Source organism: Chenopodium quinoa, unplaced genomic scaffold (assembly GCF_001683475.1).
Source record: "Chenopodium quinoa cultivar QQ74 unplaced genomic scaffold, ASM168347v1, whole genome shotgun sequence".
NCBI lineage: Eukaryota > Viridiplantae > Streptophyta > Magnoliopsida > Caryophyllales > Amaranthaceae > Chenopodium > Chenopodium quinoa.
In genome coordinates, this window is record NW_018743955.1 from 6482681 (window position 1) to 6507252 (window position 24572).

Sequence of the window (24572 nt, forward strand, 5' to 3'; positions counted from 1 at the left end):
GGTACGAGGCATCAAAGTAAGTACTTTAGTGGTTTTAATTGATATTATGATGTAGATATCATGCTTACATTGTTATTATGATATTCCTAGTATCATGTTTAGGAAAAGTTGTAATATCAAATATGCTTATTATGATTCTTGCGATGCTTCCTATGTTCTTCCTAATATTTATTCATGTTAGTATCATGTTAGGGTTAAAGATTTGATTTTTATTGCTTAGTGACATGCTAGGGTTTGTTATTAATCTTGTTAGTATCATGCCTAGGATCTTGCTATTTTTATCATGCTTTAACATGATTTATGATTATTTTTATAATTATTTTGATTATTTTTAATTATGATTGTTATGATTATAATTTTATTATTTTTATTATTTATTATTTTGCTTGATGATATTTATTGTTATTGCTTGATCACACCTTTTATGCATGTTTAAAGGGAATCTATACTTGTAATCACGCTTAATGAGATAATTAATAATCTTGTTAGGGTTAATATGATTATAATTTCAAGTGATCGCCAATAATAGATTTATTTGTGCATTAAATTCAACCAACATAGATAAACTGGTTTAGGGTTAATCCTATTGATTGCATGTTAATTAGAAAGCGCACATGAATACGATCAGAATAAAGTAGAGGCCTACTATTAGGGCAAGTTCAATCTCTTTTAGGTTGGATTTGTACCTTCATCCCCGAACCCTTATTTGGTTCAAGACCTAATGGAGTTGACGATCTCTTAGATCGTTAAGGGGTGTAACCTTCACCTCGTGAACGGTTTACAAGTTCCTTAAACTTGTTGGCGACTCTTTTGCTCTATCTTCTTTCCCTTTGGACGCCACCGTACTTTAGTGTATGATCACAGTGGGGTTCAAGCATGAGGATTAACGCTTGAATTTATTCCCCACAGTTGTACTCGTATATGTACTTTTTAATTCACAATCGTTGAAAAAAAGGAAATAACATTAATAAAATGAATATATGTTCCAACTTAGATAGTCCATGACTCCATGCATAGGATTAACTAGTGCTCTATGTTATTAAAAAGAATTGAGAATTATCATTATTGTACTCTAAATAAGAAATGTAATATTACTAGTGCGAGAAATTAGGTCACTCTTATCTTTAGTATACATGGGAAAAATAAATTTTACCCAATTTATCAATGTATTATGCAACCAAAATCCAATATCCATGCTGTATTACTCCCCCCTATAGAATAATAATTGACACATTTGATATTTTTTTAATATTTATATTCTAACTTTGACCATAAATTTAGTAGCTTAAAAACAAAATTCATCATGAAAATATTGCTAAATATGTGTTGTTTTGAAGTTTCATAATTAATGTCAACTTTATTATATTTAAGGTCAAAGTAGTGTATCGCATGTGTACAGTACGTATACCAGGTACGAAAGAAAACAATCACAGATAGTTGTTGTAGGTTGTTAGAGTATTGTCAATGGTTGTCCACTTTGTGTGGTCATGAAGAGAGAGAAAAAATAAAAATAAAAAAAAGCTTAAAATAATAAACACAAAGTCTTATATGTACATGGCTAGCCACATGGTGTGACCACTTCACATAATCACATATGAAGAATAAGGCAATTTATTAAATAATATGGGGACAGTTTTGAGCAAATGGGGTTATCTTAATGTATGTAGGTTACTTAAATGAGAAAAAATGGATTACTCTCTTAAACAAGTTGAATTATTCTTTCATTTTTCAAAACAAAATAATAGGGGTTAACAAATTATTTCTATATTAGTTGATTTCACTCGTAAGATGAATTTCGGTTACTTTTATGGACTACATGGGGTTACTCTTGTGAAAAAATGGTGTAACTCATACATATAAATGAAGATTCCTCTTATAAACCAATGTGGTCACACCTTGTGGCTAACCACATACAAGACTTATCCAATACTCCGTAATAAAATGAAGTACTTTTTAGGGAAATGGTGTATGACCAGGTCATGGTCATGCCCACTTGTGAATAATGTGCATTGCATGTTATTTTGACACTTGTCCAATAGAGAGCAATTGTTAAGATTTTTTTTTTTTTTTTTTTTTAAATGTGGAAGACTTCATGTGAGAATTGGAGAAGAGGAGAAAGATGAGTTAATTTCTTTGGGAAGTGACACTTGGCAGCACCTTGTTCATTTTGCAATTTTGAGAGAAAAAGGATTATGTCATTTATAATTTTGGAGGGAATTTTTTTAATATGAAGGTGATACATGATGGCCGGTCCTTAACACAGTCCAATAACTAGTTCAAAACCCGTGTTGTTTAAAAAGAAAGTTTAATAAACATTGTGATATACATAAGATTAATCTTAATGTATAAATTTGTAATACAACTAATGTGAGATGGAAGATCTTAATTTATATCCAGAATTGAGTTCCGAATCTAAAAGTAAAAAATATAAATAATATTTTATAAAATAAAAAAATGGAAAATATGTGAATATTTTTTTTAGGAGTGAATATTACAATTATATAATTTGGTGAATATTTTTGTAAGGAATTGAATCACAATTATATAAAAAGTGAATTTTATTTAAGGAAGTAAATTAAAAAAATAGTTTTGAAAGGAAAAAAACAACACCAAGAAGTGACACGTGTCATTCTTGGTGTTTTTTTTAGTATTATGTTATTGATTCGTATTATAATTAGGCGAGAAACCAATTAAAGTATATATAAAAAAATTCCCATTTAATAATAATCTGTGTAGTACAAATCTATTATTTAAAAAATTTATCATTCTACATTATATTAATCAATTGAATGAAAAAAAATATGATGTATTAAAAATTTGTCATACAGAGCAATATTTATGGAAAACGAAGTAATAATTAAAAAGAATATATTTACTATAAAAGATACGTATAAAATGTTTGAAATAATATTATGATTGTTTTATTACAACAAACTTCTTAAAGAAGATTTTAGCAAAGAAAGGAAGGGTTTTTTGGAGGGAAAAAACTACCCCATGATTAGACAAGTGTCATTCCTAGTTTTTTTTTTTTTTTTTTTTTTTTTGAAACCAACTAGAACCATTCTTTAATTAAGGGATACAGAGTCCATAAGTAAAAAAAAATGAAACTTCTTGGGGAACATGATTCTCCTACAATTGTTCATAACCAAAAGGAACTAGCTTAGCTAAATTATGAGCGACACAATTTCCATCTAATTTTACATGTGACCACCTAACAGACATAAAATTCGAACACGACGCAAGATTATCCCCAAGTACCGTATCTCCATAGCTGGCGAGCTCTTTGAAAGTTTCTCAATAATCACCTTGTAATCTGATTCTAAAATGACCTTTGGAAACCCGTACCTTCTGCCAAGTTTCAGCGCAAACAATAATGCCTTAGCTTTTGAAATCTCAGGGGACCAGAAGGCTCGACACCTTCTTGTAGCAGCAACAATGTTCATCCCCTCATAATCTCGAATAACAGCCCCAAGACCCACCCAACCTTCATCACCAAGGCTAGCATCGACATTAATTTTTACAATATTTGCAGGGGGTGCACACCAATTGCTTGGGTTGGGAGAAGGATGTAGACCCACAATCCCATAGGTGCGAGCTGCATATTTACCTTGTTCCTCAACATATCTGGCAACAAGTTCTACAGTTACAACATTAGGTGTTGATTTGTTTCGGAACACCTTGCAATTTCTTTCTCCCCAAATGCACCAAGCTAGGAATATACCTCGTTGTATAGTATTTGGGTCAATACCTTTCCAACTCACCACAAGGTCACAAATAGAATCAAATTCACCCAAATTCGCCATCACCGTGCAGCTGCAATCATCCCACAATTCACGCACACGCCAACAACCTACAAAAGCATGGTTGACAGTTTCAGAATCGGTAGCACACCAAGGGCATGCTACATCCGAGGTCGTGAGATGGCGGAAATGTAAAAGGCTTTTGATAGGGAGTGTATTCGTGCAAAGTCTCCAGAAAAAATGCCAAACTTTCAGGGAAACATCCGCCTTCCAAATTTCCAGCCATGCTTGATGAAAGTTATCCAATTATTATTTACCGTGCGAGTAGGCAGAGCTTACAGTATATTCCTCCGACTTGGAGAATGCCTAGATTAACTCATTGATTTGTTCTCTTTCACTAAGCGGGATAGCCAAAATTCATGGCTTATCCCTCTCAGTGAAATACTCATCAAGGATGTCGATATTCCACTCTCTTCTATCCGGTCAATTATGTCACTAACTTTAGAAAAGTCAGTGGACTCTTCACTTAGAATGAATCGACCCTCAACATCACGGCCACCCACGAGTCGGACCACAAGTCGATGTTGGAGCCATCACCCACCTTCCATATCACCCCTTCCTTGAATTGATAATAGCTTTCGACGCCCAAATGCTACGCCATGAGTAGCTCTCTGCCAATCCAAGATAAGAGTCAAGAAAATCAGAATTGGGATGATATTTTGCTTTAAAAGAATGACCAAGCAAAGAAGAGGGCACCTTCACAAGTTGCCATGCTTGTATTCCCAAAAGGGCATCATTTAATACACCCAAATCTCGGAAACCAATACCACCAAGGCATTTCAAAGTACATGGACTCCCAATTTTTCAAATGAATTTTCCTTTTCCCATCTCTTGAGCCCCACCAAAACCTTGCCATTGCCGAGTGAATTCGTTGGATGATCATACTTGGAAATTTGTACACCCCCATTAAATCAGTCGGAATAGCTTGAATGACCGATTTAAGGAGAATTTCCTTGCCCGCTCTTGATAACAACTTCTCTTTCCATCCCTGCAATTATTTCCAAATCCTATCAAGGACCGCCTCAAAAATGGCTTTTTCGAACGACCCACAATAGTCGGGATACCTAAATATTTTTCATGTATGTCAACTTGCCGCACGTGTAAAATTTCCATCAAACCTTCTCTAAGCTCAATAGGGACCCCTGAGTAGACTTCATCTACAAATAGAAGGTGAGAAATTGCCGAATCATTGTGGCTAGCTTTGGCCCCATGTAGAGACCCGTCGCTCACTTTATTCTGTAACATGTTAGAAAAGACATCAGTTACTGAATAAATAAATAAATATGGGGGGAGAGGATCCCCCTGTCGAGGATACCAAACCACAAACTCCTCCATTGATTACAAAGGGGTACGAAACAGACGATACACAGTCCATCACCAAGTTTACCCAACGACCATCAAAACACATATAGTCAAAAGGAGTTTTCTCTGAAATCCCTGTTCCACTCTGTCATATGCTTTGCTCATATCTAACTTCATGGCTATCACCCATTTCCTGCCTTTGCTTCTATTTTTCATAGTATGAAATATCTCCAAAGCAATAAGAGCATTGTTAGTAATAAGTCGACCTGAAACAATTATATTTGTTTTCTTCTTAATTATCCTTTTGTCTTCTTCTCTTTTGTTCAATATTTCCTCTCTAATTTTACGCAAAACTCAAATAAAAAATTATGCAAAACTAAAATCAGGGTTTCATTATTCATTTTGCTTGCATCAAAACGACAATGCAACCAAGAGGAAATGTATGTGTAGTAATTAGGGGTTTTGAAATCAATTTAGTTTTTTCTTTTAGCTTGGGTTAGATTTGAAAATCGGGCAAGAATAGGGTGGCGTTTGTATAGAAGTACTCAAAAAGGCTTGTTTGGTATTATATATCGGCAAATCATTTTAGCTTGTTTAATTACTTCGTATAATGCTATTGGGCTTTTACTTTGGCACTTTTCCTCATAATAAATCTGACTCTTTCAATTTGGTAAATCTTATATATTACAGGGAAACTTTACAGGACATTCAACCGAGCACGGGACAACTTTAATTTTTTTTATCTTTGTACGATTTGTATGGTCATGGGGCCCAAGATATAGTGGTAGATGCTCATAATCGAACTCAAAATGGCAATTCAAGTAGGCGATTACCTTAAAAATTATTCACACTTTGATTAATTTTGTAAATAGCATATAATTGAATACGAAAAATATTGTGTAGAACGGACTCATGTGAGTCCTTTCTACTTACAGGCCCGTGCGCGGCCCGTTTTTTAATAGTTCGGCCCGCGCGCGGCCCGACTATTAATTATCAATCATTTTTTGATTTTTTTTAAAAAAGAAAAAACGTCTTCCAACGTTCCGCCTTTCTCCTCCTTCTTCTTCCCCACGTTTTCTGCAGTTACACTCCATTACACTCCATTACTCTCAACTTAACTACATTTTCCCTAAAATTTCGCATCACTCCTTCATTTTCTAGCTTATATTTTACTTGCATGTACTTAATTTTTATTTTTATTTACATAAACCCTAAATTCCGTCTTCCTCACCTACATTAATGGCTGGCCTTCCTCCTATTGATGATTCTCCTTTAAAAGTTTATATGAAACGATCATCAAAAAAGCCTCCGAAGATAGTTGAAATGCCAGAAAGGTTAATAAATTTTTTAGTTATTTTTTGCTTATTCGTTTTTTAAAAAAAATTTCAGTAATTTTTTTTTATTCTTGTTCTTGTTTTGTAGGGATGATTCACAGCATCCTAATAAGGGTGGTCCTAAACAAGGTTCTAAAAGAAGTCGATCTGTGAGGTGTGATATTCGAAATAAATTCTTTTAAATTCGGAAAAATATTGTTTTGTATATTCAGATGCACACCAGGTGTTCGATGAAATGTAAATTGTTGTTTTTACTTTGAATATTCTTGTGTAGGATTATGTTATTTTTGATTTAATTACATTAGTTGTAATTTTGATTATTTTGAGGTTTGACTATTATATAGTCAGGAATTATATTATTTATATCAGAATTAAGCATTTTATTATATTATCTTTAATTGTATTATTTTATTTTGATAATAGTATATGTTTTTCAGGATTTAGATGTTTTTCATCAGAAATTAAGTTGTTGTCTGTATTCAAATTTATCATACTCAGGAATTAGCATATCTTAAACAGGAATTAGATTTTTTTGATCAGGTATTATGATATATTATTCAGGAATAAAATTTACTCAGTCAGGTTTAAGATTATATTAGTCAGGAAACAGATAATAATAGTCAGGAATTGTAATACCAATATAATGTGCAGTAATTAAATGTTTTAGATTTATAATACCCAGGAATTAGATTATATTAGTCAGGAATTAGATAGTTTTTGTCAGAAAAATGATATGGATAGTCATTTTAAGGATAATAATATTTAGATACATTATAACTCAGTCAGCTTTAAGATAATATTAGTCAGAAAATAGATAATAATACTCAGGGATTGTAATATCAATATTTGGATACAGTAATTAAATGTTTTAAAATTTATAACATTCAAGAATTAGCATATATTAGTCAGGAATTAGATAGTTATTGTCAGAAAATAGATATGGATAGTCAGTTTTAGGATAATAATATTCACATATATTATAACTCAATCAGGTTTAAGATAATATTAGTAAAAAAATAGATAATTATACTCAGTAATTTTAATATCAATATTTAGATAGAGTAATTAAATGTTTTAAAATTTATAACACTCAGGAATTAACATATATTAGTCAGGAATTAGATAGTTATTGTCAGAAAATAGATATGGATAGTCAGTTTTAGGATAATAATATTCACATATATTATAACTCAGTCAGGTTTAAGATAATATTAGTCAGAAAATAGATAATTATACTCAGGAATTGTAATATCAATATTACATACAGTAATTATATGTTAAATTTATAATAGTAAGGAATTAAATGTTTTAAAAGATAATTATGCTAAGAAATAAGTTTACTGTTATTAGGGATAACATAATTTTTTTCAGGAATAAGTGTGTCTTATTCATGTTTTTTATTTTTCAGTGCTCTTACTGAAGATGATATTTCAGACCTTGAAATTGGTACTAAATCTGGTCCTAGTTATCTTTGTACAATTATGGAAGATTTTAGTGATGAGCAAAAGAAGGATGTTATGGACATTGGTTTTGGTGGATTGCTTCAAATGAATTTGCAGGACAATATCCGTCATCAGTTGTACAACTATATAGTAACTCATTTTAATCCTCATGCTAGAAATCTTATTGTTGGTAAAAAGGAACATGCAATTCATATTGATAGTTCTGATATTGCTGATGTGTTGGGTATTCCTTTTACTGATATACCTGTGAAAGAGATTTCTAAAATAAAGAAATCAATCAATCCTGATGAATATTTGAAGATAGAGTGGAGGAGGTTCTTGGGTTTGGATATAGAGGATGACTCTAAACAGGGAAATGAAGCTGAATCACAGAATCAAAAGAAGAGGAAAACAGAAGAAAAAGTTGTTCAGGGTAGGAAGAAGAAGAAGACATATGTGAATATTATTACTTATAAGATGATGTTTGAGAAATATAGAGATGGTGGTGCTGATTTTAAAAAGCTGTTTGTTATGTTTGCTGTGTCTACATTTTTGGCTCCAATTGGTGATAAGTCTCCTAATTTTAATATCATCAAATCTTTAGAAGATGTGCGTTTCATTAAGGCTTTCAACTGGGCTGGTTATGTTATGGACTTCTTATGTGCATCAATAGCAGATTTTCAAGCCTTTGTTTTGAAAAAAAAGGAAGGGAAGGAGTTGAAAACAAAATCTAAACAAGTAAATGGCTGTTTAGTTGCTTTTGTAATTGCATTTTTACAAAAGTTTGAGTTTGGGACAACTTTACATCGCAAGCCGTTTATTTTGAACTGGACCTGTGAGAGTTTGAACTAGAGGATTAAGTCTGTTGCTGAAAATATGGATTATGGTACTGTGAAACTGTACCATGCTGCCTCACCAAAACAATATGCTGGCAAATCTGAACAAGCTCTTCTTAAAAGTTTAAGGCTGGACAGTATTGAGTTTAAGATTGAAGACAGTGATGAAGATGAATATTTGGATAAAAAAAAAAAAAGAAAGAAAGAAGGAAGATCAGGTTGTACAATCTACTAGCTTTGAATTGAAGGATATAGATAATAAAGCTAGATATGTAATGTACAAGATTCCTAAAGAGTTTCCTACTGATGCTGAAATTGATAATATGGATATCGATGTAAGTTTAAACTGCCATCTTTTTATTATATTTTTAGATTTTGTATAATTTGCTTTAATTAGAAATTAGAATACTTTTATTAGGAATAATAAACTGTTAGTCAGGAATATGGTAAATTTTGTCAGGAAATTAAATTAATATATTAAAGTTGTTGATTTGATAATATATTATTATTGTCAGGATTTATTATTATATTATCAGGAATTATGTACTTTCTATCAGTAATTAGCATTTTCTAATATTTTATTTGGATTATAGTATATGTTTGTCAGGATTTAAATTCTTTTCATTAAAAATTAAGTTGTACTTGTCAGCAATAAGAAACTATTAGTCAGTAATATGAAACTATTAGTCAGGAATATGGTAAATTTGGTCAGGAAATGAAATTAATATATTAAGGTTATTGTTGATTTATTTACATTGCTGTAATTTGGGAATACATTATTATTGTCAGGATTTTCTACCATATTATCAGGAATTATACTTTTTCTATCAGAAATTAGCATTATCTAATATTATCCTTAAATCTATTATTTTATTTTGATTAGTATCTGTTTGTCAATATTTAAATTCCTTTCATCAGAAATTAAGTTGTTTGTCAGGAATAAAAAACTATTAGTCAGGAATAAGATAAACACTCTCAGAAATTAGATTACTATTATCAGCAATAAGAATTATGTTATTTTCTTACATTTTACTAATAAGAAACTATTAGTCAGGATTCAGGAATAACAATTATGTTGCTTTCTTACATTTTACTTATTCATTTTTTATTTTATTTGTTGATTAGCCTGTGAAGAAGAAAATGATGAAATTTGGTCGAGACTTGAAGATTGTATCAGAGAACCAAATAGACTTTGCTATTGATTTGAAGGATGAAGCAAAATCATATTCACAAGAATCTCAATCTCAAGGAGAGGATGATTTCTATTCTAATCCTGAATTTTTATCAAAAATTGATGCAATAGTTGAAGCTGCAATGCAGACTAAAACTTTAGCTATTGATTTGGATCAGTTTGATAAAACAAAACTTAAGTATGATGCAATTGTAAGTTTGATTACATTTATTATCATTTTTTTATACTTATTAAAATCATATTAGATATATATCTGATATTATTCTTTATTTTGTATAGGTGAATGATGTTATTTCTGATCTTGGTTTGCAAAAAGATCTAATTGAAGATGCAGAGCAAAATTTAGAGGATGCAAACCAAGGAAAAACGGAACCAGAGAATGAGGCAGATGATCTTGGTTTGAATAATGTTCAAGGAAGTGATGTTGAAGACACAACCGCAGAACCAGAATTAGTTGAAGGCACAACACCATCAGAAAAAAGAGGTGCATTCAGTTAGTAATGAAGGTCTACTTAGTTCCACATCACCTCCAAGATCACCAAAGAAACCCAAGGGACTCAATGAAATTTATTCATCTGCTGTGAATGAGAATCAGGCTAGGCTTGTGCAAGAAGGGAGGAGTTTCCTTAAGGGAGATACTTCTTTGCCTAGATTTCATTTAATTACTCCTACTCCTCCTACTTCTCAAGATACACCAGTATCCCAAGAAGAAAATGCACAAGTTACTGAAAAAGAAGTTCAAGAAACTTCTGAAAAAGAAAATGATAAAAACAAGGAAGATGACAGCACATCTAAGGTGTAATATTTGTATTTTAACTCAATAATTTATTTTAATAGTTATTATATTTAACTATCATATTTTATAAAAATAAATGTGTTTATTATTCTATATTATTGTATTTATTTTTATTTGTATTATTCATATGCTTTCAGGTTTTTACTAAATTTGATGATGTTATTCAGTCTAAAGCTACAGAGGAACTTGCTTTAGCTATTTATCAAGGTCATCAGGTAATGGTTTTTGTCAAAAATTATATATTTTTCTAAGGAATACTGAGTGAATTAGAATAAGATTGAGTAAGTCAGGAATAAAATTGTCATTGTCAGGAATTAAATTACTTATATCAGGAATTATATTCTTTATGTTAGGAATTTGATCGAGTTAGTCAGGAATAAACTTGTTATATTCAGGAATTATATTGAGTTAATCAGGAATTAAATTGAGTTCATCAGGAATAAACTAGTCACTGTTATTAATTAGATTGTGTTAGTCAGTAATAAACTTGTGGTAGTCAGGAATTAAATTGTGTTAGTCAGGAATAAACTTGTGGTAGTCAGGAATTAGATTGTATTATTCAGGAATAAACTTATCTTGGTCAGGAATAAACTTGTCATTTTCAGGAAATAGTTTTTGTTAGTCAGGAATAAACTTGTCATAGTCAGGAAATTAAATTACTTTTGTTATGATTTATATTATGTAGTATAGATTATTATTGTCATGATTTAGAAGACTTTTGTTTGATATATATATATTTTTTTTCCTTGTAGGAAGAACAACCTCAGCCTAGAGATGCATGTGCTGTTTTAGAATTGCTGAGGAATAAAACTGTTGCTGCTGAATCTATTCCTATTCCTATTGATTCTATTCCTTTGGAGTCTCCTACTGCTGCTACTGGTGACATTATTCTAATAGATAAAACTCCTGCTCCTCCTAGTATTGATGATGATGAGTTTATAGTATCAGAAAAACAGCCTCCCAAAACACACATTGAGTTAATTGATGTTGATAGAATTCCTAGTCCTATAGATGTTCCTAGTGAATCTACTATGATACCAGCTGATAAATATTCTGGAAAAAGGGAGAAGAGAATTCATGAATTAAGACAAAGGCAGGAGGAGAGATTGGTAGCAGCTGGTGGTTTAGATTGGGTTCTACCACCTATTCACAAGATTCAAATTCAAAATAAAGACAAGATTGTGTGTAGGAATTTGCAAGAAAACAAGCTTTTGTATCTAAAAAGATTGACTGAACATGAATTATACATGTGTGATTACTTGTTTTTTATGCACTATTTTGAGCAGCTTGAGTTAGATCCTACTGGTGAAGATGAGGGAGTTAAGAGGCGTAACAACAGTCTTTACGTAGAAGATATAGGTACTGTTATATGTCAGTTTCCCACTGAAGATCCTGAACATAGTGATCTTATTTTGGTAAAGGAGGAGTTCTGTTCCCTACGTCCGTCTGAGTGGGTTAATTCTGCTATTCATGATACTTGGGCTACTGTGCTCAACATTGAAGAGAGTAAAATAACTGACATAGGAGTTTTTCAATATAAAAGATTTGTTTTTCAAACTGAAGTTGCTGTAAGGTTTTTTTTTTTTTCTTTACTTCATTCAGAAATAAATTTTATTTATAATATACTGTATTTAATATATTTTTTTGTTTTGCAGAATCTTACATGGAGATACTTAGAAAAAAGGGCAATTTACAGAAAAGAAGTTGCTAACATAAAGAAAAAGGAGGCAATTTTGAAAACTTTGAAAAATAACCCAGTAGAGTATAATAAGTGTAAAGAGGAATTGGTAAAAATGGAGATGGATTGTCAATTGAATATGCATAAAGGTGAGGACATTTATGACAGCATTTGCAAGTGGGTTAAGCGTTTTCCTTCATTCAACATAGCCGAAGCCGATTTGGTAAATTTTTAACTTTATTTCTTCTTTGTATATTGTATATTCAGGAATAAGCTAAACCTAGTATGATACAAGCTTTTATTAGTCAGATTTTGTATTATTTTAAATCAGGAATTATATTACTTTAATCAGGAAATAATTTATTTATGTTAGTAATTAAACTGTGTTAGTCAGGAAAAAAAATTGTATAGTAAGGAATTAAATTGTTTTAGTCAGGAATAATATTGTTTTAGCCAGGAATAAAATTGTTTTAGTCAGGAAAAAAATTGTGTTAGTCAGTAATAAAATTCTGTAAGTTAGGAATATAAATGTTTTACTCAGATATTATGATCTTTTAATCTGATATTTGCTTCTTTTAGTCGGTTAATAAATGTGTTACTTATTGTGAAAATTATGTTTTATTTATTTAGCAGCTATTCTTTCCCATTGCGTTCGATAATCATCATACTCAGCTGGTTTTCAATTTCATTGATGGTATTGGTCCAAGAATAGATTGGATAAATAACAGGACTGATATTGATCGAGATAAATTAAATGGAATAGACAGAGTGCTGGTAAGATAATTTTAAATTAAATTTGTGAAAATTATACTTTTAGATGCTTTTAAATTTTATAACTTATATATTTATAATTACAGATTAGAGCTGTTGGTATTTTTCTGAAAAAGCATGAACATCGACATGGTGACACAAATTTGGAACAATTGGAATGGCATGAACCTAAGTTTACATGGCAAACAAGCCATGAAAATGAGGATTGTGGCCTTTTTACATTAATGTGTATGAAAAATTACAATGGTATAGCTGGAGGTCTTGTCGACTTGAAATATGTAAGTATTTTTTCTCCTTTGTTTTTGGAATTTTACCTATTGTTTTTTAGTGTTCTTATTTTGTTTTTTATATAAATTTGTAGAAGCAAAATCGGAAGATATATAGATGCCAACTTGCTTATCAGATGGCTACTAGAGAAGAGAATTTTTTGCGGAAGAAATTGTGGAATGATTGCATTGAGTTTTCAATTAACAAGCACAAAATTTGGAAAGCTCAACCTGCAAGAAAGAAGCTATAGGCCCAATATGAGAAAGCAAAGGAAGCCATTCAAAAGGAAAAAGAGAGGCAGTGGAAGTTGATGCAAAAACAACTAGAAAAAGAGCAGCAACAATTGGAAATTGATCAACAGCTTCAGCAAAATAAAGAGGAAGATTATATTTTTTTTTTAAACAATTAATCATACATGTACATTTTTTTTTTGTAGTTAGGCATTAGTTTTCTTTTGTATAGATACTTATAAATTTGGTTTATATATGTATATATTTTCTATTAAATCCGTTTTCTATTAATCATACATCTATATATTAGTCAGATATTAAAAAACTTGAGTCAGAAATTAATATCAAATGTTAGTTTTAAAAATTTTAAATATCAAACTTAAAATGAAGAATATGTTTGTCATAAATTAAATTACTCTTCTCAGGAATTATTTTATTTATGTTAGCAATTAAATTATTTTGGTGAAGAATAAAATTTTGTTAGTCAGGAATAAACTTGAGTTAGTCAGGAATAAATTTCATTTAGACAGGAATAAACTTAAGTTAGTCAGGAATAAACTTGAGTTAATCAGGAATAAGATTTTTTAAATCAGGAATATAGTTGAGTTAGTCAGGAATAAACTTGAGTTAGTGAGGAATAAGATTTTTAAAGTCAGGAATGATATTGTGTTAGTCAGTAATACAATTAGTTTACTTAAGAATAAGATTCTAGAAGTCAAGAATTAACTCAGGAATTAAACTCGGTTATCAGAAATTAAAATGTAATAGTCAGTAATAAAATTGAGTTATCAGAAATTAAATCAGGCATGAAATTGTGTAAATCAGGATTAAAATTAGTTTAGTTAGGAATAAAATTTTGGATGTCAGGAATAAACTTCAGTTACTCAGCAATAAGACTTTTAAAGTCAGTAATAAAGTAAGGTTAGTTAGGAATAACATTGATCTAATCAGAAAATAAAATAATTTTTTTCATAAGTAATCAAACCTCAAAATGCCAAAATATAGTATTGTTTACAATTATCTTGAATAATAAAATAAAAAATTTGAAGATTGGCTTTATGATAGAAGAATGCAGCAATAGGGATGAATTAAATGAGTTGTGGATTAGGAGTTATTGTTCCAAACTCATTTGGATCTCTTGTTGCTGTTCTTCTTCTTTCAAAATGTCCTCTAATTCTTTTGTTCTTCTTTGGCCTTTCCTTTGTTTTTGGTTGTTTTGGATCTTTTACTGTATTTCTTCTTTCTTCTTCTTCATCAAGTTCACGAATTTTTTCTTCATTTGTTTGGAACACTTTCCTTACAGATTTGTACATTTGTTCCAAAGCATCATCACATATTTTTGATGCTTCTTCATTCCCTTGACATATTGTCACAAGGTTGTAAAAATTCTTTGTTATTGATTGTCTCCAAGGAGTGTTTATTAATGAATGATATGTGGTTGAATTTCCTAATCAAAAAAAAAAAAAAAATTACTACATTTTTGTTAGTAATAAGGCAATTTTACTCAAAAAAGAATGCAGCTCATGAATAATGATAAAATTTTTTGCTTCAATAATATTATAATATCAGAAATAAAATTATTTATATCATGAATAATGTAAGAAAAGTCAGCAACGAGCTATGCCATAATATTTTTATTTTCTGTTTCAGCCATAAATTTTCTGACAAAATTGATTTAAAGGTTGTTATCAATTTTTAAAGGCTGTTATCAAAAGTAATTACAGATTAATTATTATTGTTCATACATAACTCTTTTCTATTTAAAGGTTGTTCTAAATTAAGTTTTTTCTATTAAAAGAGTTATATTATAACAACCTCTATTGTGTTCTATAAAAGGTGCATTCTTGTAAAAATAACTTATATTTTTCTTCATCTAATCAATCATCAAAATAATGGCTGATTTCTACGCAAATAAGGAGAAGTGTACTATTATTGTTAAACCAATTGATCGCATTAGTATGGTAAATATATTACATTAAGTTTTAAATTTATAAATTTGTTTTGTGTTTTAGTAAAGATTAAATGATATCATTTTTTTTTCTTTCAGGATCTTCCTGAAGATTGGAAGCTTTTTATTCTGAAATTCAAGAACTTTGTTAGAGTCTTTGCTGGGAAGAATGGCAGAGAAGATAGATTTTGGGAAGTAAGAGTCATAAGCATACCAAAAAATACAGGTTGTGGTGGTATGTTGATTGATCGTGAATGGGAAAACTTTGTAGCTGCGAACAACATAGTTGTTGGAGACAGACTTGATGTTTACCATGATCATTATAACATTTATATTAGAATTTTTAATGCTGATGGTACTGAAAGGCTTCCTAATGAAGCAGGAAGTGGTACCAATGTATAAGTTTTTAAATATTTATATAATTTTATGTTTGTAATAAATCTGATTTTATATCAGAAATAATAAAATATATATCAGATATTATAATATTTTGTTCATGAATAAGATTATTGGTATAACATTATAATATGTTGTTCAGTGTTCATTATGTTCAGGAATTAGATTATTTTTTTCATTTATTAGATTTATTTTGTTAGGAATTAAATTCTGTGTGTCAGGTATTAAAATTTTTTGATTACATAGGAATTAGATTGTTTCAGGAATAAAAATGTTTCAATCAGAAATTAGTTATTATAAATTAAAAAGGATCAGGAATAAGATAAAGTTTGTCAGCTTTAAGGTTTCTTTGGTCAGGAATTAAAATATGTATGACAGGTATTTTAAATTTTATTCAGGAATTAATTTAAATATATCAGGAATTAAATTGTACGCTTCAGGAATAAACTTGTTTCAATCAGGAATAATATTATCTTTTTCATGAATTATATTTTTCACATCAGACATTAAGTTTTCATCTATGTCAGCAAATTATTTATGACAGTAATTAAAATGTTTATCTCAGGAATAAAGATTTTTTTTTTATACTAAATAAACAAGTAATAAATTTTAAAATAACAAAGTATGTACGTACCTGATTCACAGCCATCCCAAATGTTTGATTTAGCAAGCTTGGTCCAACGTTTCAGAATGTATCTCTCTGGAATAGCATGTATGCTGTACATTTGCATTATCTTGATAATGTGAAAGCACAACAATCCAATCTCTATGAAGCACATACACGAACACATAAACTCATTGTTTTGAGTGTAATATATGACTTGATAGGTGTGCATATAATCTTCATCAAGAGAAATATCAAAGAATTTGACATATTGCATTGAAGTGGCTTTTTCTCTTGCATATGCTCCAAGACTTGTTTCAAATTCCAGCTTAAAATCCTTCTATAAGTTTAGAGTATAAACTTCAGCTGCATGTTTTAATATCTTTGTTGTTGTTCTTGGTCTCTCAGTAGTACATCTGAAGTTGTCACTCTTTTCAGTGCTTCTCCATCTTTTCACAGTAGCCTAAAAAATGTGAAAGAACTCCAAAAGCTTTGTGGTTTTGTTGGCCTTAAATGAAATTGCTCTGTTTGTTACTTCTACCCTTTGAGATCAAAGAATTCCAGCTGAGAAAATATCCTTGCTCAATGTTGTGCACCATTTATCTCGTTGACCGTATAACCTATCAAACCATTCTTTTTTCTCTAGCCCATGTTTTTGAACCATCTTGTGCCAACAATCTTCAAAGTCAGATTCAGAATCACATCCACTTAAGCATTTGTGAAACATATTTTTGAATTCAGGATTGGTTTTTAGAGTTCCAAAGTGTGACACAAAATTCTTTTGCAAATGCCATAGACATAGCCTATGTCTTGAGTTTGGATAAACCTGCAACAAAAATTAAATTACTGTAGTCAGCAATATGACTATTATAATCAGAAATTAAAAACATTTAGTCAGGAATTACATAAATTATGTAAGACATTTGTATATTTTTACTCAGGCATAACAATATTAGAGTTAGAAATTAGCATATTTTAGTCAGATAATAGAAAATTTAAATCAGGTATAAATATCTTTAGGTCATTAATTAAATATTTTTAGACTTTTTATTTAAACTTATTTTTAAAATCAACATATTTGTCAGATTATCAGTCAAATTAATCTTCCACTGTAATTCTGCCATTTGGGTCCCAATAAACGGCTAAAAAACAGTAACTTTTTTCCTTTTATAAATCATTTCCTTTATAATTCAACTTTGCATCTTAACTTCAATTTCTTTATATATTACACATATTTGGGCTAAATTGTAACTGTACAAGCAACAAAGGAAAACTTATTCTTGAGTTTTATAAATCACTCATTACGTTTCAGATGACCCTGGTTTTTTGGATGACTGTATCATTGAGTACAGGATGAAGCAAAATGGGACTTGGCCACCCCGTGGTTATCCTCATTATGGTGCCCAACCACCACAGTGAACAGGTCTGTATGCCTAAAATGTGAATAACTTATGTTTGTTGAAATATTGTTGCATAAACTAACATCTATTATATGTTATTGTAGGTTACAAGGTGTCTTGGAATAAGTCATCACCCACAAACAAGAAGAAATGCATATCAGGAATATAATTATTTTAATCAGGAATTAGCATATTTTGGTCAGGAATTAGTATATTTTGGTCTGATTTTAGATGAATTATGAAAGGTATTAGTATATTTTGGTCAGGAATTAATAGTCTTAGTGTTCACTTGGAGTTTTGAATAAGGACTAAAAAAATGTAATAATCAGAATTGTACTTGAGGTACTGGATAAGGACCAAAACAATGTAATAATAATAAAAAGGAATATATTTAAAAATTATCTTTTTTTTTAATATTTTTTATTTGTCTATAAAAGTATTATTTACTTAACATTTTGCATGTTTTTGTACTTTGGTATATTCTCTCTCCTAAAACAAACTTTTTTTCAATATTCCTCAAAAATGCAAAACAATTCTCAGTCTTCTACTTCATCAAACGATCCTCAATATTTCTCAAATATGCAAAACAATTCTCAGTCTTCTACTTCATCAAATGATCCAAAAGAAAATGCAATTGATAACTTTGAAAAAAAAATTAAATGATCTATTGGATATAAGAGATAGAGTGAAGAATGGATTGATGAAGCTCTATGAAAAAGTAGAAAAGAATGAAATCGAAGAACTAAGCAAGAGAAAGAGAGCACAAGAGATATGGCAGGAAACACAGAACAAAATGCAGAAAGAAGAAGATCAACACAAGAAGGAAGAGAAAGAACAAAAAGAAGATCAAAAGAAAAAACAAGTTTAATATCTGAGGAAGAACAACAAGAAGATTATGATTTTAGGGTTTTTTTCTTTATCTTTTTTTTTCCTGTTAATTTCTAGTCACAATCAATATCATTAAAATATATGGAAAATATGATATGCTTTTATGTTTATGTTTCTGTATTTCCTGTTTTTATTATCAAAAGACTTATTCAGATATGGTTTAAAATGATATGGTTTTGTTGGTTTTTATTCATATATTGATTTTTTTTTTAGTATTAATAATTTTTCGTCAGGAATTATATTATTTTAGTCAGGAATTTTATTAATTTTTTATATATTCCATATTTATTTCAGAAATAAAATAAATTATCACAATCAGAAATAAGAATATTTTACTCAGTAATTATAACATTTTGCTCAGAAATAAACTTGAAATGAAATTATCACAATCAGAAATAAGAATATTTTACTCAGTAATTATAACATTTTTCTCAGAAATAAACTTGAAATGAAATTAAATAAATTTGAATTAGTAATGACTTAATTTCGATCAGGTATTAGAAAACTTATATCAGGATTAAGGATCTTGCTATCATGAATAAGATTCTGTCAATGAATATTAAATATTTGAACTTATTAATATATCTTAGTCAGTTATTGCCTTTATTTTATCAGAATTAATATATTTTTGATCAGGAATTATATTACATTAAATTATGAACATGAAACATATATTATTAGTCAAGAATTATATAATTTCTGTCAAGTATTGATCTGTTTTTATCAGTTATTAAGTTATTCTAATCCAGAAACAATATATTATGAAGACAAAAATTCTTACCTCTGGTATGGCGTTACTCATTGCAAGATCCTGATCAGTGAAGATTGATTTTGGTTCGATTCCACACATCGACTTTTTGAAAATTTTAAGAAGCCAAACAAATGTGTCAGTCCTTTCGTCACTTATGAATGCACATCCAAACATTGTTGTTCTCCAGTGACAGTTTATACCAACAAATGGTGCACATATCAACCCATATTTGTTTGTTCTATATGTTGTATCGAAGATTAAAACATCACCATAGGCTTTGAAATCTTCAAGCATTTGAGAATACGCCAAAATAGCTCACCACATTGTTTTCTTCTCCAAATTTCAATCTATAAAAGAATGAAGGATCATTATCTGCTCTCTCTTGAAGGGTATCCAATACATTCTGCATGTTTCCACCTTCAACCATACTCATTTTCACCCTTGATACATAGTTAAGATGGTCTCTCTTAGTATGACCTACACATTCTTCTCCTCCAGCTTCATTGGTGATATAATTGTAAGCATCCATTGGTTTGATACCACTTTAAACCATGCTTTCAATTAGTTCACCCATTGGTGCTGATATTTGCCTTTCTGATCTTAGATGATGACGTTGAATTGCTATAACCAATTCATAATTATGCTCCAACTCATGTGTAACAGCTTCGAAACTTACTTCTTTGGTTTTCTTGAAACGAATATGAGCTTTGCATCCAGTTCTTGTCTCATTTACCTCCCTATATTTTCTCTTTTTTTCATCAATTTTACCCAACATGGGTATTTCCACTGAATTTTGTTCACCTGCCATCTTCATTTTACCCTTTGTATGCCCTTCTTTAGAACATCTAAAACAAAACTCATACAATTTATCATTATTATCTCTTCTCTTTGTTGTTTTTCTGACACTGAAACCAACAGACCTTGAATGAGCTTTGTATAAAATAAATCCCTCATTGTAGTCTGATACAATATAACCTACTAGACATTTACTTATGTTTTCATCCTTGTCATATTTGTAATAATCTGCAAGAAAAGTATATATGAAACATATCATAATTTATTTTTGTCAGGAAATAAAATATTATACACAGTAAATAAATATTCTTTAAATTTATGATACTTTAGAATTATCATGTCTTAGTCAGGAATTACATTATTTAAATCAGGAATTACCAAATACTAGTTAGGAAATAAATAATATCAGTCAGGTTTAGGTTTATGTTTAATCAGGAAATAGATAATATCAGTCAGAAATAATAATAATGTATCTGATTATAATACGTTGTTGATTATTTTTTCAGGAATTAGATTATTTATGTAACTTATTAGTTTTGTTTTGTCAGGAATTAAATTTTGTATGTCAGGTATTAAAAAATTTTGATTAGGAATTAATTTGAATATATCAGGAATTAGATTGTATATTTCAGGAATAAAATTGTTTCAATCAGAAATTAAATTGAAACAATTTTATTAATTTAATTTCAGTAACAAAAAATAGTCAAAATATCAAAAAATTGTTCGAATCAGAAATTAGATTATTATAGTCAGGAATAAAGTTATATTAGTCAAGAAAATACATAATAAATTACTCAGGACTTAAATGATAAATATACAAAAATTAGAATATATCAGGAATTAAAATGTAAATTTCAGGAATAAAATTGTTTCAATCAGAAATTAAATTGAAACAATTTTAATAATCTAATTTCAGTAACAAAAAATAGTCAAAATATTGTTCAAATCAGAAATTAGATTATAATAGTTAGGAATAAAGTTATATTAGTCAGGAAAATAGATAATAAATTACTCAGGACATAAATGATATGGTCAGATTTAAGATAAATATAGTCAGGAAATTAGAATTTAATAACTCATGACCTTCCCTCTTCCCTTTTCAAAAAACACGTAAAATCATTTACCAGACATAAAATTAATTGAATAAAATGAAATGAATTTACTAGAAAAGAGGTTAATTATAAATGAAAAGACATATTTGAAAAGGCATGACCCTCCCTCTTCCAAAACAATGCATCTATTCACATTCTAAACATTATATATAAGTAACCATATTGTCAACAAACTGTATTCAGAAAAAGAAAAAAAAATCCATATAAACTGCTTCAGTTATAAATTTTAATTAATCTTATAAGAATATAACTACTGCTATTACAAAAGGTATATTTTTTTTCGTATTATGATTATACCTTTGTTAGTGTTGTTTTATTGAGTTTTGTTATGATTTATGTTTTCATTTTGTTTTGTTTAGATGGCTAATCAAATCCCACACCCAATTGACGCCTTAGAAGATGCACATCCAGCAATGGCTGTTGAAGAAATATTATGCATGCATATTTTCCCTAGGTGCACATTCAAAGCCCAGGCGATGATTAACTGTACATGTAAATATTATAATGAATTATGGTATTATAAATATTGGATTCCAGAAACAGTAAGAAGAAATCATAATTCAAATGAATGGTGGGTTGCATATGACATTATGAGGCATAAGGGTTATGGGTTTCATAATGGCATGGTGCAAGACTGGGCTGAATTTCTAAATGGATTACGTTTAGTTTTTGCTGAAGAAGAAGCCAGCAAATTAAAGAGAAAAAGAGAAGAAGCAAATCATCCATGCAGAGAGGCAAAAAGAATTAAAATTGAGGAAGATTATCGATCTTTGTAGCTTATTTTCAATGTTTTGTACTTTATCATAATTAAATAACATTTCAGTAATATGTAATTTGAAATTTTAGTTTATGTATTTTATTTTTGAAAATTTAGTTGATGTTATTTTATTTTTGGAAATTTGGTTGATGTTATTTTATTTTTGGAAATTTGGTTGATGTTATTTTTTTTTTTGGAAATTTGGTTGATGTTATTTTTTTTTAGTTGATGATATCAGTAGCTTATACTCAGGAATTAGCATATCTTAAACAGGAATTAGATTTTTTAGATCAGATATTATGATATATTATTCAGAAACAAAATTTACTCAGTCAGGTTTAAGATAAAATTAGTCAGGAAACAGATTATAATAGTCAGGAGTTGTAATACCAATATAATTTGCAGTAATTAAATGTTTTGAAATCTATTATACCCAGGAATTACATTATGTTAGTCAGAAATTAGATAGTTCTTGTCAGAAAATAGATATGGATAGTCAGTTTAAAAATAATAATATTTAGATACATTATTACTCGTCAGGTTTAAGATAATATTAGTCAGAAAATAGATAATAATATTCAGGAATAATAATATTAATATTTAGATAGACTAATTAAATGTTTTAAGATTTATAACACTCAGGAATTAGCATATATTAGTCAGGAATTAGACAATTATTGTCAGAAAATAGATATGGATAGTCAGTTTTAGGATAATAATATTCACATGTATTATAACTTAGTCAGGTTTTAGATAATATTAGTCAGAAAATAGATAATAATAGTCAGGAATTGTAATATTAATATTAAATACAATAATTATATGTTTTAAAATTTATAATACTCAGGAATTATCATATATTAGTCAGGAATAAAATAGTGCTGGTTAGAAAATAGATATTGATAGTCAGTTTTAGGTTAATAATATTCAGATATATGATAGTCAGGTTTAAAATAAAATTAGTCAGGAAATAAATTATCATAGTCAGGAATTGAAAAGAAAAGAAATAAAATTATTCAGGAAATAAATAATGATCGTCAGGTTTTAAATAATGATAGTCAGTTTTAAAATAATTATAGTCAGATTTAAAATAATAATAGTAAGGTAGGGATACTAGATTTTTAAATGCAGTTAGAAATATTTTGAAATTTTCAGGAATTAGATTATTTTACTAATTTTGTTTAGGAAATAGGTTCTATTAATCAGGAATTATATTATCTGCAATTACATCAATAAATTACAGAGTATACTTTTACAGAACATTTAATTATCTGTATACCTATTATACTTGCAGCATCTTCATCTCTTTCTGCATCATCTCTTTCTTCATTTATATTTTCTTCTAGAATAACATTATCTGCTGCATTCATCATTAGTGTTAGTATATTTGAATTTCACTCTGAAATTATCAAAAAAATGGATTCAAATGAAAATTAATTTTCTGCGACAATTGTAGTTACATATTAAAATAGCTTTGCATGCAAATCATAAGTTGAAATTAAATTCGATCGAATACTATAGTAAACTTGATTTCAAAATGAATAGTTAAAATAAAATGTAATTGAAAATAAATTAGGCCTGATTTCAAATTATAAGTCGAAATTAACTATGATCTGAAATTCGATTGGCATTAATTGCAAATAATAAGTAGAAATTAACTCGAATTTAAATACGATTTGATATTAAATTGAAATTTAATATGATATGAAATTCAATTTGTCTTGCATGCGAATTATAAGTCGAAATTCATATTTCAAAATCGGTATAATACAATCTGAAATCATGCGAATTATAAATCGAAATCAATATTATATGAAATTTGAAATTACATGCAATCAAAATTATGAATTAGATTGTACCTTTTTCAGCAGTAATTGAGCTGGAAATTGATTCTATAGGTGAATTAGAATTTCCTTCAATCATCATCCTATTGTTTGATTTCTCCATGTTTTTATGGAATTTGCAGATTTGAATTATATGAATTTTGCAGATTTGAATTTTATGAAATTTGGGGAAATGAAGTGGTTGAATTTCAGTGAATGACGACGCTCGAAATTTTATGAAAATGATTAAAATGATGAAAACGACAAAATTCAGACAATTTATAAAATGGCGCGCGGGCTTTGGTCGGGTTGGTCAGGCCCGCGCCTTTTTAATTAATGAGCCCGGACTCACGTGAGTCCAGTCTCACGCAAAACGTTTTGAATTGAATAATAGTATAATTAATGTACGTAGTCAAGTATATAAGTCTAAATATTGTCTAGGCAAGTAGG

General features: G+C 29.1%; 1 protein-coding gene across 1 annotated transcript; it reads right to left on the reverse strand.

The window, feature by feature from the left end:
* Positions 1 to 16445: 16445 nt before the first annotated feature.
* On the reverse strand, positions 16446 to 20164 carry LOC110689500 (protein FAR-RED IMPAIRED RESPONSE 1-like). Its single transcript, XM_021866283.1, has 5 exons — positions 19955 to 20164; positions 19666 to 19737; positions 17226 to 17422; positions 16627 to 16709; positions 16446 to 16510 (listed from the first exon to the last, which is right to left on the reverse strand). Exons 1-5 carry the CDS (start codon positions 20162 to 20164, stop codon positions 16446 to 16448), a joined length of 627 nt encoding a protein of 208 aa, XP_021721975.1.
* Between the last annotated feature and the right edge of the window lie 4408 nt (positions 20165 to 24572).